Genomic DNA, 19,270 nt, shown 5'->3' with positions numbered 1-19,270 from the left:
TTGAATATTTGGAAGAAGCAGAAAGCAGTGTCTGGTGGCTATGAACCAGAACACAGTTGCAAAATAATCCTCAAAAACATTCCCCAAAATAAGTAAAGGCATAAAATAATTTACTCTATAGCAACAAATTAAAATAACAGGGGCTACTTCCAATGGAAAAATGAAGGCTATTAAGTATATTAACATAGTAAATCATGATATGATGGATATACTAAATAATAGACTAGATTCCCAATATAATAGTGTTTAAAAAATAAACTGAGGCACAATAATTTTTTTAAGTTTATCTGAGCACACAGCAATTCATCAATTGGGAAACTCCCAAATAGACTTGGTTCAGGGTCTCCACTGCAGAAGGCTTTTACAGAGTGAGCACAGAAGTAATACAAAGAAAACATTTTATTGGTTTCACTTATAAAGTTGTCTTCTTTGGTCTATCCTGCTGGAAAGTCCCCAGTTATAATAATTACAGGCTTGTTTGCTGCTTCTGATTAGTTGAGCTGTTTCTAATATAGGCATTTATAAGAAATAGCACATTCAGATTTGCTTATGTCTGCAAATTGCGCAAGGGTAAGGGAACTTAAGATGCCTGACTGGCTGTGTCTGTTCAGGGATTCTTTAGACCTGATCTCCATTTTAAATTTACTTTAACAATAGAATGAGGGGGCAAATCAACAGATATGTTTAGTACATGCTAAAAAAGAAAACAAAAGCATTACATAAGTGACTGGCTGTGTCTGTTCAGGGACTCTTCAGACCTGGTCTCCATTTTAAACTTACTTTAACAATAGAAAGAGGGGGCAAATCAACAGATATGTTTAGCACATGTTTAAAAAAAAACATTACATAAGTAGCACAAAGGGCTTAAATCATCTTATGAATACACATCCACTGTGACCACTAAAAGAAAGAATATTTCAGGGGAACATATTCAGTCTTGAGTTTAACTTCAAGGTCAACATTATTAGTCAGAATACCAGTTTGAGTAGCGTATGGGACTGACCCAGTAAGACATCTATTATTTATTCTCAGGGACCTTTTTGGTTCTCTAAGAGTTAGTGAGAATGCAAAATCAATGGCATATATCCTGGTATTAGGCGTTTATAGTTTCTCACAGCCTGCCAACAACCATATTACATTTTCTACCATGAGAATTCAGGACCCGAGAAAGGACAAAACCAGACCCTTTGTTCCTTCCACAATCTCCAAAGCTGTTGCTCCTTTTAACAGTAAAATCTGTTTTCTTTCTCTATAAAATTTGCTTAAAGCAAGCTTGCCCAACCCACGGCCCACAGGCCACACGAAGCCCAGGAGAGCTTTGAATGCAGCCCAACACGAATTCATAAACTTTCTTAAACAATACGAGATTTTTCTGCAATTTTTAAAAGCTAATTAGCTATTGTTAGTGTTAGCGCATTTTATGTGTGGCCCAGAAAAATTCTTCTTCTTCCAATATGGCCAGGGAAGCCAAAAGATTGGACATCCCTGGTTTAAAGGATTAGCTATCCCCTTTTTCTGATAGCTGCAAATATGCAAATATAGCCACTTACATGCAACATACCTATTCCTCTGGGTTCATCACTTTCATTTCATATAAACATATCACAGAACATTTCAACATACAGCAAGAAAATACTTAAATTACCAACTCATATGCTTCTGCAAAGTTTATCACGTCCTCACGAAAAACTTCCACAGATTCAAGTAGATTGCTTTTAAACTTTGGCTGCACTTGAACTAGGTCCTCTTGTACAGAAACCTAGAATGAAAAAGAATATTCAACCTGAGAGTGAAAGTAACATTTTAAAAACAAAGATTACAATTCTATTCCAATAAGTTTGTTATCTCACAGATATCCTATATGAACAAGGAAGTCTCTGTTTGCTTGTAATAAAATATATTAACAACTCAAATGTATCTATAAGAGACTCAAATCATTCTAGCCTGTGACTTAAGAGGCAAAGTCAATTTCTCTGTAACTGCTTCTAGTTGATCCAGGTCAGACCATTGCTGTGACCTGGAAGAGAGTTACTATTATTGGCACAGTCTGGGTCACATGTTGTCTGTGGGGCCAGGCCAAGACCTGGGATTAGCAATCTCTAATAAGTTCACATGCCTACAGTGGCCGGAGCAATTTTCTAAAAGAAAGTGATATTACTCTAGGTATTTAAAAAAATAGCAAATACCTTACACAATGGTCCTGAAAGACTCTGCTTAAACTTTCAATAATAACTGTCAGTACTTAAATAATGCTTGCTATCTGCCATGCTCTTTACATATGTTAACTCTTAATCTTCATAACAACCCTATGCAGAAAATTGTACTATGCTAATATGATTACCATTTTACAGATGAGAAAACTGAGGCACAGAGAGGCTAAGTAACTTCCCCAAAGTTCCAGCAACAGTATCAGGCAAAGTCAAGATTCAAACCCTGGCTGTGTAGTTAGAGGGCCCCTGCTCTTAACTGCTCTTGACAATAGCAGCTATCTTTAGATTGGAACATATACTATCTCAAGTTTAATGGTGACTGTAGTATATAACAATCTATCTCTGCTAAAGCCTGGGTTAGTGGGTTTAACACTAACCATTAAAGAGACAGAAGAACAACCTAAGTGAATCCTCTTTTTGTTTTGCTTTGTTTTGAGATGGTGTCTCACTCTATTGCCAGGCTGGAGACTGGAGTGCAGTGGCACAATCTCAGTTCACTGCAGTCTCAGCCTCTCAGGCTCAAGTGATCCTCCCACCGCAGCCTCCCAAATAGCCAGGACTACAGGTGTGTGCTGCCACGTCCAGCTAATTTTTGTATTTTTTGTAGAGACGAGGTTTTGTCATGTTGCCCAGGCTGGTCTGGAACTCCTGGACTCAAGTGATCCACCCATCTCAGCCTCCCAAAGTGCTGGGATTATAGGTGTGAGCCACCATGCTCAGCCATAAATCTTTTCCATTGAATAATACCAGAAAATTGTGTTTCACTAAACCTCAACAGAGATTTCCTATTTCTTTTCTAAGACTCACTCCTCTGACTAACTAGCAAGAGGAGTAAGCTATTGGTTAATATTGAATATAAATTTAAATAAACATGAGTTCTTTTATTTCATAAAAGTATTTTATGTACATTACCTCAAGTGAGCCTCACAGACACATAAAAAAACTAGCCTTCCTAAATGACCCCAAGAAGAAGTTGAGAAACAAATGTTATTAACTTGCATAAAATCATCCAATTGACTGGTAGTAGAGCTACAGTCACAAGCCGTGACCTCAACTTCAGTTTTGTGTCTCCTTGCTGTTGTGTCTTGCTTCAGTATAATTAAAGAATGTAGGTCATCCCTTGGAGTTCTTTTTTTTTTGAGATGGAGTCTTACTCTGTCACCCAGGCTGGAGTGCAGTGGTGTGATCTCAGTTCACTGCAAGCTCTGCCTCCCAGGTTCACACCATTCTCCTGCCTCAGCCTCCCAAGTAGCTGGGACTACAGGTGCCCGCCATCATGCTCGGCTGATTTTTCTGTATTTTTAGTAGAGAGGGGGTTTCACCATGTTAACCAGCATGGTCTCGATCTGCTGAACTTGTGATCCACCCACCTTGGCCTCCCAAAGTGCTGGGATTACAGGCATGAGCCACCATGCCCAGCCCCTTGGAGTTAAGTTTTAATGTCTAACTTTTGGTGTATAAATGTTTATCAACTTCAAAAATGCTTAGAGAAAGTTATAGCTATCAAGTTCTACATTAAAAGAAAAAAAACCTCAAATCAGTAACCTCAACTTTGCAAATTAAACAAAGAACAAATTAAACCCAGAGCAAGAAGAAGAAAAGAAATGATAAAAACTGGAGCACAAATAAATAGTAGAAAGAATAGAAAAACAATAGACAAAATCAACAAACCAAAGTTTTTTATTTGAAAAGACTGACAAAATTGACTACCTTTACCTAGACTAAGTAAGAATAAAAGAGAGAAGATGCAAATTACTAAAATTAGGAATGAAAAAAGGCACATCACTACCAGCCTAACAGAAATAGAAAGGACTATAAAGACACAATCAGCAGAGTGAACAGGCAACCTAGAAATGGGAGGGGAAAATGAAGAGTTGTTGTTTAAACAGAGTTTCAGTTTTGCAGGATTTTTTGCAAGTTCTAGAGATTGGTTGCACAACAATGTGAATATACTTAACACTACTAAAATGGTTAAGAAGGTAAATTTTATGTTACATGCATTTTACCACTATTTTCTTTTTAAAGCTTAGCACAAAGCTACCATAATCAAGACAGTGTGGTGCTGGCATAAGAATAGACATATAGATAAAAAGAATAGAATTGAGAGTCTGAAATAAACCCTTACATCTATGATCAATTGATTTTCAGCAAGGCTACCAAGACAATTTGCTGGTGAAAGGATAGTTTTTTTCAGCAAACGATGTTGAGGCAACTGGATTATCTACATGCTTTTATATGAAGTCCAACCCCTAACTTACACCATATGCACAAATTTAACTCAAAATATATCAGAAACCAAAATTTAAGTGCTAAAGTTATAAAGCTCTCATAAGAAAACATGGAAGTAAATCTTCATAACTCTAGATTGGGCAATGGTTTCCCAGAGAACATACCAAAAACACTACCACCAACAACAATAAAAAGATGAACTAGACTTCATCAAAGTACAAAACTTTGTGCATCAAAAGACACCATCAATAAAGTGAAAAGATAACCCACAGAAGAGAAAATATTTGCAAATCACATGTCTGATAAGAAACTTGTATCCATAAAATATAAAGAATTTTTACCACTCAAAAATAAAAAGACAACAAAATTTTTAAAAATCAAGCCAAGGATTTCAATTCACATTTCTTCAAATAAGATATACAAATGACCAATAAAATGGCCACATGAAAACATGCTCTATCGCATTCGGCATTAGGAAAATGAAGTCCTCGCACATGAACAATATGGATGAACTTTGAAAAATTATGTTAGGTGAAAGAATCAAGTTACAAAAGACCACATATTATATGATTTAGTCTACATTAAATGTCCAGAAAAGGAAAATCCACAGAAACAGAAAGTAGATTAGTGGTTGCCAAAGGCTGGGGCAAGAGAGAGAATCAGGAGTGATTGCCAATGGGCATGGGATTTCTTTTGGGGGGTGATGTTTTAAAATTAGATAATGATGGTGGTTAAGCAATGATGTGAATATACTAAAAAACACTGAATTGTATGCTTTAAAATGGCAAACTTTATGGTATGTGTATTCTATCTTAATAAAGTCATTAAAATAATTTACAGTCTCACATTGCTTGATGATGGTAATAGGCTGAGAAATGCGTCATTAGGTGATTTTGTCATTGTGTGAACATCATTGAGTGTACTTACACAAACCTAGATGGGATAGCTTACTGCACACCTAGGCTATATGGTATGGCCTGCTGCTCCAAGGCTACAAACCTCTACAGCATGTTACTATACTGAATGCTGAAGGCAATTCTAGACACTGGTAAGCATTTGTATATCTAAACATAGAAAAGGATCAGTAAAAGTATGGTATTATAATCTTGTGAGATCACCGTTGCATATGCAGTCTGTTGTTGACTGAAACATTGTTACGTGGCACACGACTGTATATTAAGCTTTAAAAAGGTATAAAATACCTTTTTTTTCTGTAGATAGTGACTTAAGAAAAAAATAATGTAATTAAATTCATACTTACAGCTTTGCTCTGCAATTTGTTGAAAGAATATCTTAAGGTATCAACTGCTTCTGATTCTTCTTTGGTTACTTCAACTTCAAATCTGTTTAAAATAGCATAGGCTTCCTACAGGACGAAGGTGGAGTTTAGAAATATCACAAGGGAAAGCCATTGCCAAATCATTTAGATGTCTTCTAGAAACACATTCCTATGTCTTAGAAGAAGACGGCATGTTCTAGAAAAGTGGTTTCCAAAATTAAAAGTGTATAAAAAGCACCTTTCGATTCTGACTACCAGATACTAACTCTGGATCATGGGCTCTGAAATCTGCATTTAATAAGCACCTAGGTGATTCTGATGGAGATGTATATGTCTCTTTTTTTCCCCTTTGACCCTGTGTCAACACCACATAAGATACAGACTGTATTAAAATAGGGGTTGACTATACAAGGAACGGAATGAAATGATGTGGGAGATACTCCAAAGAAAAGAAACTTGAATGATCCAGGGTCCAAGGGATGTCCAGTAATTGTCTTCATCAAAAAAAAAAAAAAAAAACAGTATGGTAAAGAATTAAGCTTCTGCAGTCAGGGAAAAATTGATATAATAATTTATTATATCTTGAAGTCTGGCTGGTCAGCATCCAAAATCCCCAAATACCAACATTTTTTTAAAGCAGTAAAAGTATAAAGTTCATTAGCTACCAAAGAGTATAAACTCTCAATGGGTTCACGAAAGCATAAAACAGTCATAAATACTGGGTACCATAAGGAGGTAGTGGTGGTGTCAGTTCCCCAGATACTGCAGGCAATGGGGCAGTGCATTGTTTATAGACAACAAAACTATAATAAAAAGAATCAAAAGCCTGATTTTTATCACCATGTATCAGAAATTCCAAATAATATTAGTTCTAAAACATTCTAAATATGAGTAATAGACAAACTCACCAAGGCTGTCCAAGTCCTGATCCCCAAAGTCTGTAATATACTACCTTACATGACAAAAGGGACTCTGCAGGTACGATTATGTTAAGGAGCTTGCTATGGGGAGATTACCCTGGATTAACTAGGTGGGTCCGATGTAATCACGAAAGTCCACATAAGAGAAAGAGTGTGGCAGGAAAGTAGGTGTGAGAGAAGACACAATGACAGAAATGGGGGTAGAAGTGATGGCATCACTGGAAGGGAACCATGAGCCAAGGCACATGGGCAGCCCCTAAAAGCTGGAAAAAGGAAGGAATGGATTCTCCCCTAGAGCCTCCAGGAGCAACATGGCCCTGCTGACATCTTGATGTTAGCCCCATTAGACCCATTTTTGTACTTCTGATGTCTAGAACTGCAAAATAAACAATCTATGTTGTTTTAAGCCATTAAGTTGGTGGTGATTTGTTATAGCAGCAATAGGAAACTCATATTGTTTCCTAAAAACACCTTTCATTGATCTAAGTTCCAGCAGTTTACTATGGGGCCTGAGGGAACTGTTTCCGCCATAATGCCTGTGGTACACCACCGGTCATGAGTGAGACCTATAATTGGTTTCTAAGGCAAGCCAAAGATATTGGGAGAACTTGCCTAACATGTTGGGATTGACATGACAAGGGGCAATTATTTCTTTCCATAAAATGTTGGTGCCAGTATCAAAAATTAAACACTACCTACCCCAGTATAGCATTATTAATATATTAATATTCCTTTGTACTACAACAATGTCTTTTGTATACTGTTCACTGTTGATAATTGCCAAAATTCTCCTAAAGACATCAACATCAGAGACTAGAAATAGGCAGACTGTTACATAATAGATGAACATGTTAAAGAACCACTTTCTTAGTGTGTCTCTATTTCTTTAAAAAAAAAAAAAAAAAAGCATTCCAAGAAAAAAAATGCAATCCATTTCTTACTTCAATTGGTCCCAAAGTCATGTCCATTTGAATTTCATTATCACGTATGCAAGACAAGGCTTCCATTGCAAATCTGACATCATCTAAATCACGAATAGGTCTAGATAACTTTTTCAAGTATTCATTAATAAATGCTATCATGTCTAACATTTTATTTTTGTATTCTTCATTCAGATATCGACAGAGTAACATCTTCCATGCCTTGGCCTCGATGGATAAGGCCAATTTCATTGGCTCTGATGAAGACAAGAAGAGATTAAATTAGAATATAACTGGCATTCTGAAACTATAAGGGCATCTATAACTCCTCTGTCCAATTCAGTAGTCACTAACTACATGTGGCTTTTGAACACTTGAAATGTGGTTAGTATGAATTACATGTGCTCTAAGGTTACTAGATTTTGGAGACTTAATTCCTGTCCCCACAAAGCATGTATCCCCGTGGAGACGTGCATGAGTTTGACACCACAGCCCATGGGGGAGCATTTCTGAAATTAGTTCTATCACTGTTCTGTGTGACCTTTGCACTTCTTCTGACCATCCCATTAGTGGCCCTCATTCATTTCCGCATTTTTATCGAGGGATCCCATGAGGTGGAGTGAAATTTATTGTTTTGTCTATCAAGCTGTGACGTCACAGGTTCCTTGCTTTTCTACTCCCCACATCATCCACATGGTCAGAGTATCTGTCTACCCTGACCCTGTACCCTGGACCTAGCCAGTTGCCCCAGGTCAACATGACCTATATTATAGACCAATCAGAGTCCTTTCTAGAGCATTTGAAATGAGGCTTGAGGAGGAGCCACGTAGTCTGGGAAGCAGAAAAAATTCATGCACAGAGGGAAGAAGAAACGAGAGGCAGAGAGAAAGAACTTCCTCAGCTTCCTATACTGTCCCTGCTTCTGGTCCATTCTGAAGGCTCAGTTGCACTTTGGATTCTGGGATAAACCTTTTCTCCCTTAACATAGCTCAAATGTGTTTCTGTTCTTGAAAACAAAACAGCTCTAACTAGTCAACTCTGCCTTATCAATCCTTCCCCTTTTACCTCTCAGTACTCCTACACCCCCCAATTCTGTCAAGCTTGAAACACAGCTGCTCCACTCTTACTTTCCAGCCATTAAATTTAGAGGCCTGTGGCGCTGAGGAGAAAGCGTGGCCTGAGAACAACCATGCAGCCAGCCTGGCGATTGAGGCTGTGAGACCATATCTCATGAAGTCCCCTGGGGGGACCTTTTTCCTCAGGCCTTAGGGATTCACCCCACCCTCCCCTTTCTTTATAACTACCATCACCACCTCTCCCATTTTTAGATTCCACTCTCCAAAAACAGGCCCCCCAGCCCATTCTATCAGTATACTACGGTTGCTTTTTGTACTGTGGAGCATAGTGCTAACCAATATGAGGAGACAAATGTGAACTTTTAAAAAATAATAGTGTACAGTTTCCAAAACGCTACAGAAGTTCTTGTAATTATGCCACTGATGCATAGTTTCTGATTTCCAGATAAATAATCCCCCTCAAGTACTTGTAATCCTTTGGTACTTTTCTTCCTCAGAGAATCACAAGTACTTCCTTGGCAGATACAATAATAATATTTAATATTTATTCAACATCAATCATATGCCAGGTACTATGCTAAGCATCTTATATAAAGCATTTTGTGAGGTGAATACCATCATTTTCATCAGCAAAGGAAATGGGGGTTAAAGAGGTCAAGTTACCCGAGTGGTCAAATTCAAGAGCCACAGTTACATTAGTTTCTTGATAACAGACCGGAAAATCTACTTAAGGTAGCTAATGGATGTAAAATACCTGATTCAAATACTGTCTGAGAACAAAATCTTCCCACAAACTTAGGATAAGACTGATTGTTATGTAACCACGGTAACAATGAGCCACCACAACCAGCTTTAAACCCAAACCATAGAGCAAGTCAACATCAGTTCTCACATGTGTGCAACCCAATCAGTGTCAGGCCCTTTCTTCTGAATGTCAACTAGTCAAGAAAGACTTACTCCAATAAACCCACCTCTGAGTGCCAACCAGCCTACAACAGTCTCACCTGAGTGAACATCCTTATAGAGATGATGTCAACCTATCTACGTCTACAGTCCTTCAACTCCATGCTGCCCAGACATCCTGTATGAGACGAGCAGTCTGCCCTGCCAGGTACACTGTTCCTGACCAGTACAGCTCTCTGTCACTACAGCAAGCAATAAGTCATCTTCGTATTTCAAACATTAATGATTGTCTCATCATCCTTTGATACTCTAATCCCAAATGGATCAACTTCTTGGCAGACTTCAAACTGTTTGATTCCCATCTCATGTATACAAGCCCCTCCTCACAGTAACCGAAAAGAGAGTTTCACCTGTAGTTTTAGCTGTTTGACTGCCAGTGGAGGAATCGGCCTGTATAGTGTGTCTATGGATGTGTGTATGAAGAATATCAATGGCCCAGAACTATTTAACATTTATATTAGGTTGGTGCAAAAATAATTGCAGTTTTGCCATTACTTTTAATGGTATAATAATATTATAATATATCTTGGTATAACACTATTATTATACCTTGGTATATTACTATATCTTCGTATAATACTATTGTACCAAGATAGCTTAATAATTGCTTGCTAAATAAAGTAATGCTTCATGTGAAAGTACAGATACTTTCCATAATAAATATTTTTAAAATACCTGTATGTAATTCAAGTGCTCCTACAACAATAATAGGCTTCAACTCATCAATCTCCTGTTCAAAAGTAGCATAGCGTAGAATTTCTGATCTGATTTCAGTCAGAGAGGGGTTGTTAGCCAAAAATCCCTGTGGTAAGAAAAAGTCAATATTTTCTTTAATTTTTTAACAATATAAATCTTACCATAGTTACATTAGAAAATTGCATTTGCTCATACACTTTTATACTTGCGTGTGCAATGGGGCCAGTGGCTGGGTAAGAAATGGGGTGTCCACCGGGAGGCAAGGAATTTCACCGTCTGCTGGGCATGGTTATTCAGCATTCTAAAGTTCCCTTGACTCTCTTACTGAAATACAGCTGGGTCTACAGAATTGTGACGCACCCTTGAATACCTGGCCTCTAGTCAGTGGTGGCACATAATTGGTACTCAATTGTTGAAGGAAATTGAACAAAATTTGTCTGAGCCTCAGTAATATCAACTGCCTCAGTGTGTCCATGTGAAAATTACATGAGCTAGAAGGTGACAGGTGCTTGGTATTTATAGATTCTTGGCCTCTGCTCATGAGTTCCTGTCATTTTCCCTGATATTTTCCTGGTCCACCCTCAAGAGTTAGAGACAAACAAAACCCAAACGACATCACAAGTAGCGGAAAGACACCTTCACTTTCACATCGCGGTTGTCTGTCCAGAGAGTCTTGTACTTCTGAAAGTCCTGCAGGGCCTCATGAGCCGCCTTTCTCAGGGAATTTACAGAGGAAGAAAGGAGCAGGACCAACTTAGAAATATCCTTGTGCTCCGCGACCCCCGGGTAAAAATTCTTCAGCTTCCTTGCAGGAATAACTTCTTCAAAAGATCCTGAAAACAGATGTTTTTACACTATAAATAACTTCTATATTCAACTTTAAATATTATCAGTTTTAATATTTCTGATTCTTTTTCAAACTCTATTTTCTTAAAGACTCTCCCTCCAAGAAACGAAGAGCTATTTCGAGTAATTAAGAGCTATTCTCTTGCTATCTTCATGGATTCTCATTAAACTATGGTGTCAGATTTTGGGCTCTAGATTTCTTTAATGTAGAAGAACTGTTACTCAGAGCAGATAAATGAAAGACACTGATTAAAACCCCCCAAAATGTTAACGTCCTTTAAGAAAAGGTTAAAAGCGTTGAAATTTCCACCCTGAGGAATAGCACAGTGGTTCAAGGACAGACATTAAGTTTATTACCCAAATGACCTTGGGCCAAGTATTTAGTCTTCGTGGACGTAATCGTGAGAATTAAATGAGACAACCTCTGCCGGGGTGTTTAAACGTCAACGCCACAGATATTCAGCATCTGGCATCTTGGCTTCCTGCTTATTAAACCTGGTATTTCTACTGATACAGTATTTGTGTAGTTTTCTTAGACTGTTCAGTTTGATACAGTCTTCAATAGTCACCAATGCTTTTATTTTTCTAGGGTGTCAAATTGAAAACTAGGCAGATCCACCTACTCTAAAAAGGACCCTAAAATAAACTGGTTGAAGAAATTAGATCCCAAAGACTCTCGGTGGAGAATTTCAAAGTTTTTGTCATTATATGCAATTTGAATAGAGATAAAAGAAGCCAAAATAAAAGAATTGTGGACAGGCTGACAGGAGAAATGTGGACTAAGCATCAGTTCTAATAATGAGGGCTAACTTGAACATACATCTTTTGAAGATAAATTTTGACTCCAGCTGGCTGGGGACCGTGGCTCATGCCTGGAATCCCAGCACTTTGGGAAGCCGAGGCGGGGAGATCATTTGAGTCCAGGAGTTCACAACTAGCTGGGGCAACATGGCAAAACCGTATCTCAACAATAATACAAAAATTAGCTAAGAACGGTGGCACATGCCGGTAGTCCCATCTACTCGGAGGCTGAAAGGGGAGGATTGCTTCAGCCAAGAAGGCAGAGGCTGCAGTGAGCAGAGGCTGCGCCACATCACTCCAGCCTGGGCAACAGAGTGGGACCCCATCTCTAAATAAATAAAACCAAGTAGTGGTAAGTCCTCCAGCTTTGTTCTTTTTCAAAATTTTTTGGCCATTGTAGGTCCTTTGAATTCCCCTATTGTCTGTTCAAATTTTAGGATCAACTTATCAACTTCTGCAACAAAAAAAAGCCTTCTGGGATTCTGATAGAGATTGCATAAAATCCATAGGTCAATTTGGGGAGAACTGCCAGATTAATAATATTGGATCTTCCAACCCATGAACATGATGTATTTCTTCATGGTATAACTTTCAGCAATGTTTTGCAGTTTCAGTGTACAGACCTTATACTTCTGTTAAATGTATTTTATTCTTCCTTCCTTTTGTGCATTCAATTGTTTTATTTCATTTTCAGATGGTTCATTGCTAATATTTAGAAATATAGTTGATATCTGTATATTGATCTTCTATCCTGCAGTCTTACTGTCTTACTGAATTCATTTATTAGTTCTAATAGTTTTGTGTGTGTGTGTATGAGCACTGATTCCTTAGGTTATTTTTACATACAAGATCATGTCATCTGCTAATAAAGACAGTTTAACCTTTTCCCTTCCAATCTGTGTATCTTCAATTTAGTTCACTTATCTTAATCCACTTGATAGAACCTACACTATAATGTTGAGTAGAGGTGGTGAGAGCTAGTATTCTTGACTTGTTCCTAATCTTAGGGGGAAACAATTCAGGCTTTCAATGTTAGATATGATGCCTTTTATAAGGCTGAAGAAGTTTAATTCTATTCCCAGATTGTTGAGCATGTTTATCATGAAAGGGTGTTGGATTGTGTCAAATATTTTTTCTATGTCTATTGAGATGATCATGAGTTTTTGCCCTTTATTCTATTCATATGGTATATTTTAGGATGTTAAACCAACCTTGCTTTTGTGGAATAAACCTCATTTGGTCACACTATACAACCCTTTTCCTATACTGTTGGGTTCAGTTGGCTAACATTTTATTAAGGACTTCAGCACGGTCATTTAAATTTAAAGCTCCTTTAAAGATGTTTTTAAATATAAAGAAGTCTAATTTAAACATCTTTTCTTCTATGGTTTGAGCTTCATACGTCTTGAGAATCCTTCCCCACCCGGGTGTTTTAAATATATTGCGCTGTTTTATTCTAAAAGTGTTGTAAAATAGATGGAATAGTGTTACAGGATATAGAATCGTGGGTATGATGTGTATCTAATTTAAGATACTACTGAGGCCGGGCGCGGTGGCTCAAGCCTGTAATCCCAGCACTTTGGGAGGCTGAGACGGGCGGATCACAAGGTCAGGAGATTGAGACCATCCTGGCTAAAACAGGGAAAGCCCATCTCTACTAAAAAATACAAAAAACTAGCCGGGCGAGGTGGCGGGAGCCTGTAGTCCCAGCTACTTGGGAGGCTGAGGCAGGAGAATGGCGTGAACCCAGGAGGCGGAGCTTGCAGTGAGCCAAGATCGCCTCACTGCACTCCAGCCTGGGCGACAGAGCGAGACTCCATCTCAAAAAAAAAAGATACTACTGAAAGTTTTTCCATATGGAAGCAAATCCTTAGCCACATTTATTAAACAGTACATTCTTTCTCCACTGATTCATAAATCCACCTATATCATATATTTTCATATATACTAGTATTTCTGCACCCTCTCTCCTGTTCTGCTGTATGTTATCTATCTTTGGATCATTAAAAGGCTGTCCTTCTTAGCCTGGCTTTGTAATACTCCTAGGTATTTGGCAGGGCAAGAACCCCTACCTTGCTTTTCTTCACCATCAATTTTTCTTGGCTATTTTTAACTCTTTTCACTTCCATATAATTTTACAATCAAATTTATAAATCAAGTTGACAACAGAAAAAAATATATTGTGATTTCCTTGGAATTGCATTGAATTTATAGATTAATCAAAGAATTGACTTCTTCATGATGTGGATTTATTCTTGTCTTCCATTATCTCATTCAGTAATATCTTCTCCAAAAATGCTGTGCAAATTTTTTTTACATTTATTTGTTAAAGACCTTATGGTTTGTGGCTAATAAAAAAAATATGCTTCTACTATATATTAATTGTGTTACTGGTAAATGTAGAAATACTGGGGGTTTTGTATGTTGATGTTTTATACATAAACATTTCTGAACTTATTGGTTGTAACAATTATTTCTAGATTTCCTGGATTTTCTATGTATAATCTTTAAATAAGGACAATCTCAGTCTTCCTCTCCAACTCTTCTCATTTTTTCTTGTCTTATTTCATAATGAAGATCTCTAGTAAACTATCAAATAAAAATGATAATAGTGGGCTTCCTTCTTTATTCTTCATTTTATTAGGAATGGAATACTTCTAAATATTTTTACAGATGACATTATTGGAAAATCCATTTTATTCCTGGTTTGCTAAGAAGCTGTATTTATGTCTGTGTGTGGCTAAGTGAAATATACTTACAGAAACATACATAAAACACAAGAAATAAAATGTATATTAAAGAAGAAGAAAAAATGAATTCCAATGTACTCACCAACAAGTTAAGAACAGAATGTTACCAATAGACTAGTCCTCTCTAGGCACCTCTCTAATCCCATTCCCTTCCCTTACTCCCAGAGGCAACCATTATCCTGATTTTCTTTGAAGATAAACTTTACAATAAATCAACATGCTTATCCCTAAACAATTTTTAAAAACTGAGCAGTAAGCACAAAACTAGCTGTAAAGGAAAGAACATTAATTGTTCATGTGAGATGAAGGCTCCTACAAGAAAAGAGACTCTGGGACTAGTCTGGCTTCATCTTTTCTACAAGTTTACAAAAGCCCTTTGTGGGGGAAGCTATGGGGCAGGATATAAATGAGTCCTAGAAAATATATGTGTCATGACAATCAGGGCATCTGGCAGCACTGTGTTTGTGAGCCGAGTAATAAATGTCCAGCAAGAATATGGCCAGGATAGTGAGCTAATCTCTATTTCCTTATATCACAATTACCTGCCTCCAGTTCTCAGTAGTTGGTCAAGGCAGAATGCTTCTGAGGAATAAATAAGTTTCCTCAGCTGACCCAGAGCAATGAGTGTAGAGCAGCAACTTCATCAGCACATGGTGAGAACAAGAAAGTCCACACAAGAATACAGACCAGGTTTACCCAGGCATTCTGTCTTCAAGTTAAAGGACAGTGTATATAACGGCATCCAGCATTTGGTGAGAGTAGTCAAAACTCATCTGTTTCCCAAGTCACACTGGTTGCCCTCTACGCTTAGAACATAACTATCACTGCACAATCACCCTTCAACATTCACCTTGAAATTCCCTTCACCTGTCTGCTGCATTTTATTCCTGTTTCCAATATCCTATACCTTTTTTTTTTTTTTGCTTTTGCTTTCTCATTTTGGAAGACTACAACCTTCAGTAACTTTGCGGAAAAGGGTGTGTTGAGGGTACATTTTAAAAGCCATTGCATGTCTGAAAATGTCTATTTATATTGTACTTGGTTGATAATTTTGCAGAGAATAGAATTCTCATTTGCAAGATTGTTGATAAGTCCAAGGAGATTTTTGCATCTAGCAATTTTTGGTTTTACATTTAGCCTGCTATAGTAATAGAAAAATATATAAAAGGACTAAGGAGAGAATAAAGAATAACGGCAAACATTGGACTGAAAGTAAAAAAAAAATAGATATTAATCTTCTTATATGGATTAATTCCCAGCCCTCTCGTTAGGTTTGTGATTTTGGAAAAATTATTTTACCTCTCTGAAGAAAGAACTGGGTTTGATTCATAATCTCAGAAGACACAATCCCAAACACCATAATCTCAAATATGGAAATCCCAAAAGCTCAAAATCCCTAAAATCTAAATCCTGAAAGTATAAAATCCATGTCTAAAATTCTGAAAATCAAATCCCCCTTTAAAAATGAAAATAGATACATTTAAAAGAATTGTTTATTAAAAGAATTGTTTATTATTTTTTCCAGAATTATATTTTTGGGATTTTGATCTTTTGGGATTTCAACATTTGAGATTATGGCACTGAATTGTGTCTTTCAGGATTACGATCAGCCCCTGAAAGAACTAATATTTATCTTGCCAGGCATTTTATATAAATTCATAGATCCATCCACATGCTTTTTCCCTAGCTCTTCTTGCCTCTGATTTTCCAAAGTTGCTCTTTCTAGGTCCTGAATGATCAGTCCAGCCATTCGTCTGCTCAAGAGTCCATGTATATCTTTGCTTCAGACCACTCTCCTTAAAAAAGTTATACTGCTTGAAGCGCTGCCCAGTGGAGGGAATTCCCCTTTTCACTGCCCTTTAGGGCCACTCCTGAGTGGGCTGTAGTGCAATAAAAGTCCATTTTCAGCTGACAACAACATATTAAGCCAATTCCGATAGACCAGTCCTGAGATTTTTCATCCTTTATTAGCTGGTTGTAGGGAATACCCCATGAGACCATAGACGTAAGCTGAGAAAGCAATGTTAGTGCAACACAGAAAGGTGCCATAGGGGTCTGAGCCACCTAGTCATGTAGCTTACCTGGTATCTTGGATGTGTTTTTGTTTTTGGTTTTTTGGAGACAGAGTCTTCCTCCGTCGCCCTGGCTGGAGTGCAATGGTGCGGTCTTAGCTCACTGCAACTTCCGCCTCCCAGTTCAAGTGATTCTCCTGCCTCAGCCTCCCCAGTAGCTAGGATTACAGGTGCCCACCACTATGCCTGGATAATTCTTTTGCATTTTTATTAGAGACATGGTGTTGCCATGTTGGCCAGGATGATATCAAACTCCTGACCTCAGATGACCCGCCTGCCTCGGCCTCCCAAAGTGTTGGGATTACAGGCGTGAGCTACCACACTAGGCCTTACCTAGTATCTTGTTGTTTTCAATTTGCCTTTCCCTGAACCACAGTGGAAGCTACATAGTTTTGAGACCAGTTTCTCAATCCCATTAGAAAGTTAAAGAGACCAGTTGAAGAGACCAGTTTTTCAACCCCATCAGAAAATGGACAAAGGACATGAATAGACACTTGGCAAAAGAAGACACTCATGTGGCCAACAAACATATAAAAAAAAGCTCAACATCAGTGATCATTAGAGAAATGCAAATCAAAACCACAATGAGATACCATCTCACGCCAGACAGAATGGCAATTATTAAAAAGTCAAGAAACAAAAGATGCTGAAGAGGCTAGGAGAAATAGGAATGCTTTTACACTGTTGGTGGAAATGTAAATTAGTTCGACCATTGTAGAAGACCGTGTAGCAATTTCTCAAAGACCTAGAACCAGAAATACCATTTGACCCAGCAATTCCATTACTGGGTATATACTCAAAGGAATATAAATCATTCTATTATAAGAATACATGCACGCCTATGTTCACTGCAGCACTGTTCACAATAGCAAAGACATGGAGTCAACCCAAATGCCCATCAATGGTAAACTGCCTAAAGAAAATGTGGTACATATACACCATGGAATATTATGCAGCCATGAAAAAAGAATGAAACCATGCCCTTTGCAAGGACATGGATAGAGCTGGAAGCCATTATCCTTGGCAAACTAATGCAGGAACAGAAAACCAAACACCACATGTCCTCATTTGTAAATGGGAGCTGAACAATGTGAACACACTGACATAGGGAGGGGAACAACACATACTGGGGCCTCTTGGTGGGTGATGGGGGGTGATGGGAGGGAGAGCATCAGGAAAAATAGCTAATGCATGCCTGCTTAACACCTAGGTGATGTGTTGATAGGTGCAGCAAACCACCATGGCACATGTTTACTTATGTAACTAACCTACACATCCTGCACACGTACCTGGAACTAAAATAAAATAAAATAAAATAAAAAATAAACCAGTTTCTTTCTATGCAGGAAGTGTCAAAAAAAAAAGGTTCATGAAATTTTGGGTCACTATCATATCACATGCATAATTACTTAAGCGACGAATTTATGTTTACGTTAAGTTTATCCAACCTACTATCACGCAGAAAGTAAAATTAGTGCTAAGGCTTATTTTAATTTTTAACCTAAGATATCATAGTAGACAAGAGATTTAAAAATCCTTTTCACCCACCACCCAAAGCCAGGAAAAAATACCTGCACATTATGTTTAAGATGAAACATATTATTTTTTAAATGTGAAATGTATCAAACATATAAAATAATTTAAAAATCTATATGCTATCAAATCTAAGAAGGACCAGTAAGATCATTGACTAATTTTACATTCTTACTTTCTTCCTTCTTCAGCAGTTTTCCTGTGTTTTGATGGGTCAGGTCAGTAGTGGTGGGGCTGGGAATGACCGACTTCATGGGACGGATTTGCTGTTGCCCCCAGTGAGCCACTCCTCTGCTGACCTCCAGGGTTAACTGGATCATACGGTTAATGGCTTGTTGAATGTCATCCAAACTAGGAATCATCACCTGTGGAAAGAAGAAACAAATGTGTAATACTGCTGGCACATACAGTCCATCCCTCGATTTTCACCACCTCCACTCCCCACTGAGTGGGGCAAGCCTCGGCTGGCCCAGTGGAAGGCTGCTTTGAGGGGGAGAATGACAGAGGAAGATGGTGTGGGGGGGGCGATGCAGATTTTCTCTATCCTGAAGTTCTCCCGCTATCGATTCCTGCAAGCCTCATTACACCACCAGCTAATGCAGAAGTAACTTTTTAGTAACAGAAATGACATTTCGATTTTGTTAAAAAGGCCAAACTAGTACTTGTCATCCTTTTCCCGATGGGGGTGGCAGAATGCAGTGGGAAATTACAGACTACGTGTTAGAAATCCATGAAACAAAGTAACTGAAGAAGCTACACAACCAAGAGTCTGACCTCAGTTCTTTGAAATGTGCCAAATAAGCTAGGATGCTATCCTTCAGGAGGTCAGACCACGTAAAGGTGGTTTTAGGTGAGTCACGTTTCTGCCTGGCCTTATCCTTTGACCCATCGCAGAAGGCAGCTCAGCCATCCCGTGTGGCTTGGAGTTCCAGATGCCCATCAGCAGCTGGGGTAGTTGTAGAGATAAGTGCCACG

At 38.1% G+C, this 19,270-nt stretch overlaps 1 protein-coding gene and 1 non-coding gene across 2 annotated transcripts in view; one reads left to right on the top strand and one right to left on the bottom strand.

Annotated features, from left to right (window-relative positions):
* The window catches only part of DNAH8 (dynein axonemal heavy chain 8), a 334,964-nt gene that overhangs the window by 211,834 nt on the left and 103,860 nt on the right, over positions 1-19,270 (bottom strand). Inside the window, exons 26-31 of the mRNA XM_033217044.1 lie at positions 18,471-18,660; positions 10,930-11,126; positions 10,273-10,399; positions 7,580-7,815; positions 5,701-5,805; positions 1,646-1,759 (exon numbers count right to left, since the gene is read on the bottom strand). Of these exons, the coding sequence (XP_033072935.1) occupies positions 1,646-1,759; positions 5,701-5,805; positions 7,580-7,815; positions 10,273-10,399; positions 10,930-11,126; positions 18,471-18,660 (969 nt within the window). The remainder of the gene's footprint in view (positions 1-1,645; positions 1,760-5,700; positions 5,806-7,579; positions 7,816-10,272; positions 10,400-10,929; positions 11,127-18,470; positions 18,661-19,270) is intronic.
* On the top strand, positions 11,571-11,657 carry LOC117088886. The gene has a single exon (XR_004439403.1). It is a non-coding gene; the product is annotated as a small nucleolar RNA SNORA8 (small nucleolar RNA).

This window comes from Trachypithecus francoisi, unplaced genomic scaffold (genome assembly GCF_009764315.1).
Source record: "Trachypithecus francoisi isolate TF-2019V2 unplaced genomic scaffold, Tfra_2.0 Lachesis_group10, whole genome shotgun sequence".
NCBI classification, from domain to species: domain Eukaryota; kingdom Metazoa; phylum Chordata; class Mammalia; order Primates; family Cercopithecidae; genus Trachypithecus; species Trachypithecus francoisi.
Note: the sequence above shows the minus strand (reverse complement) of the source record. Positions and strands in the feature narration are given on the sequence as shown.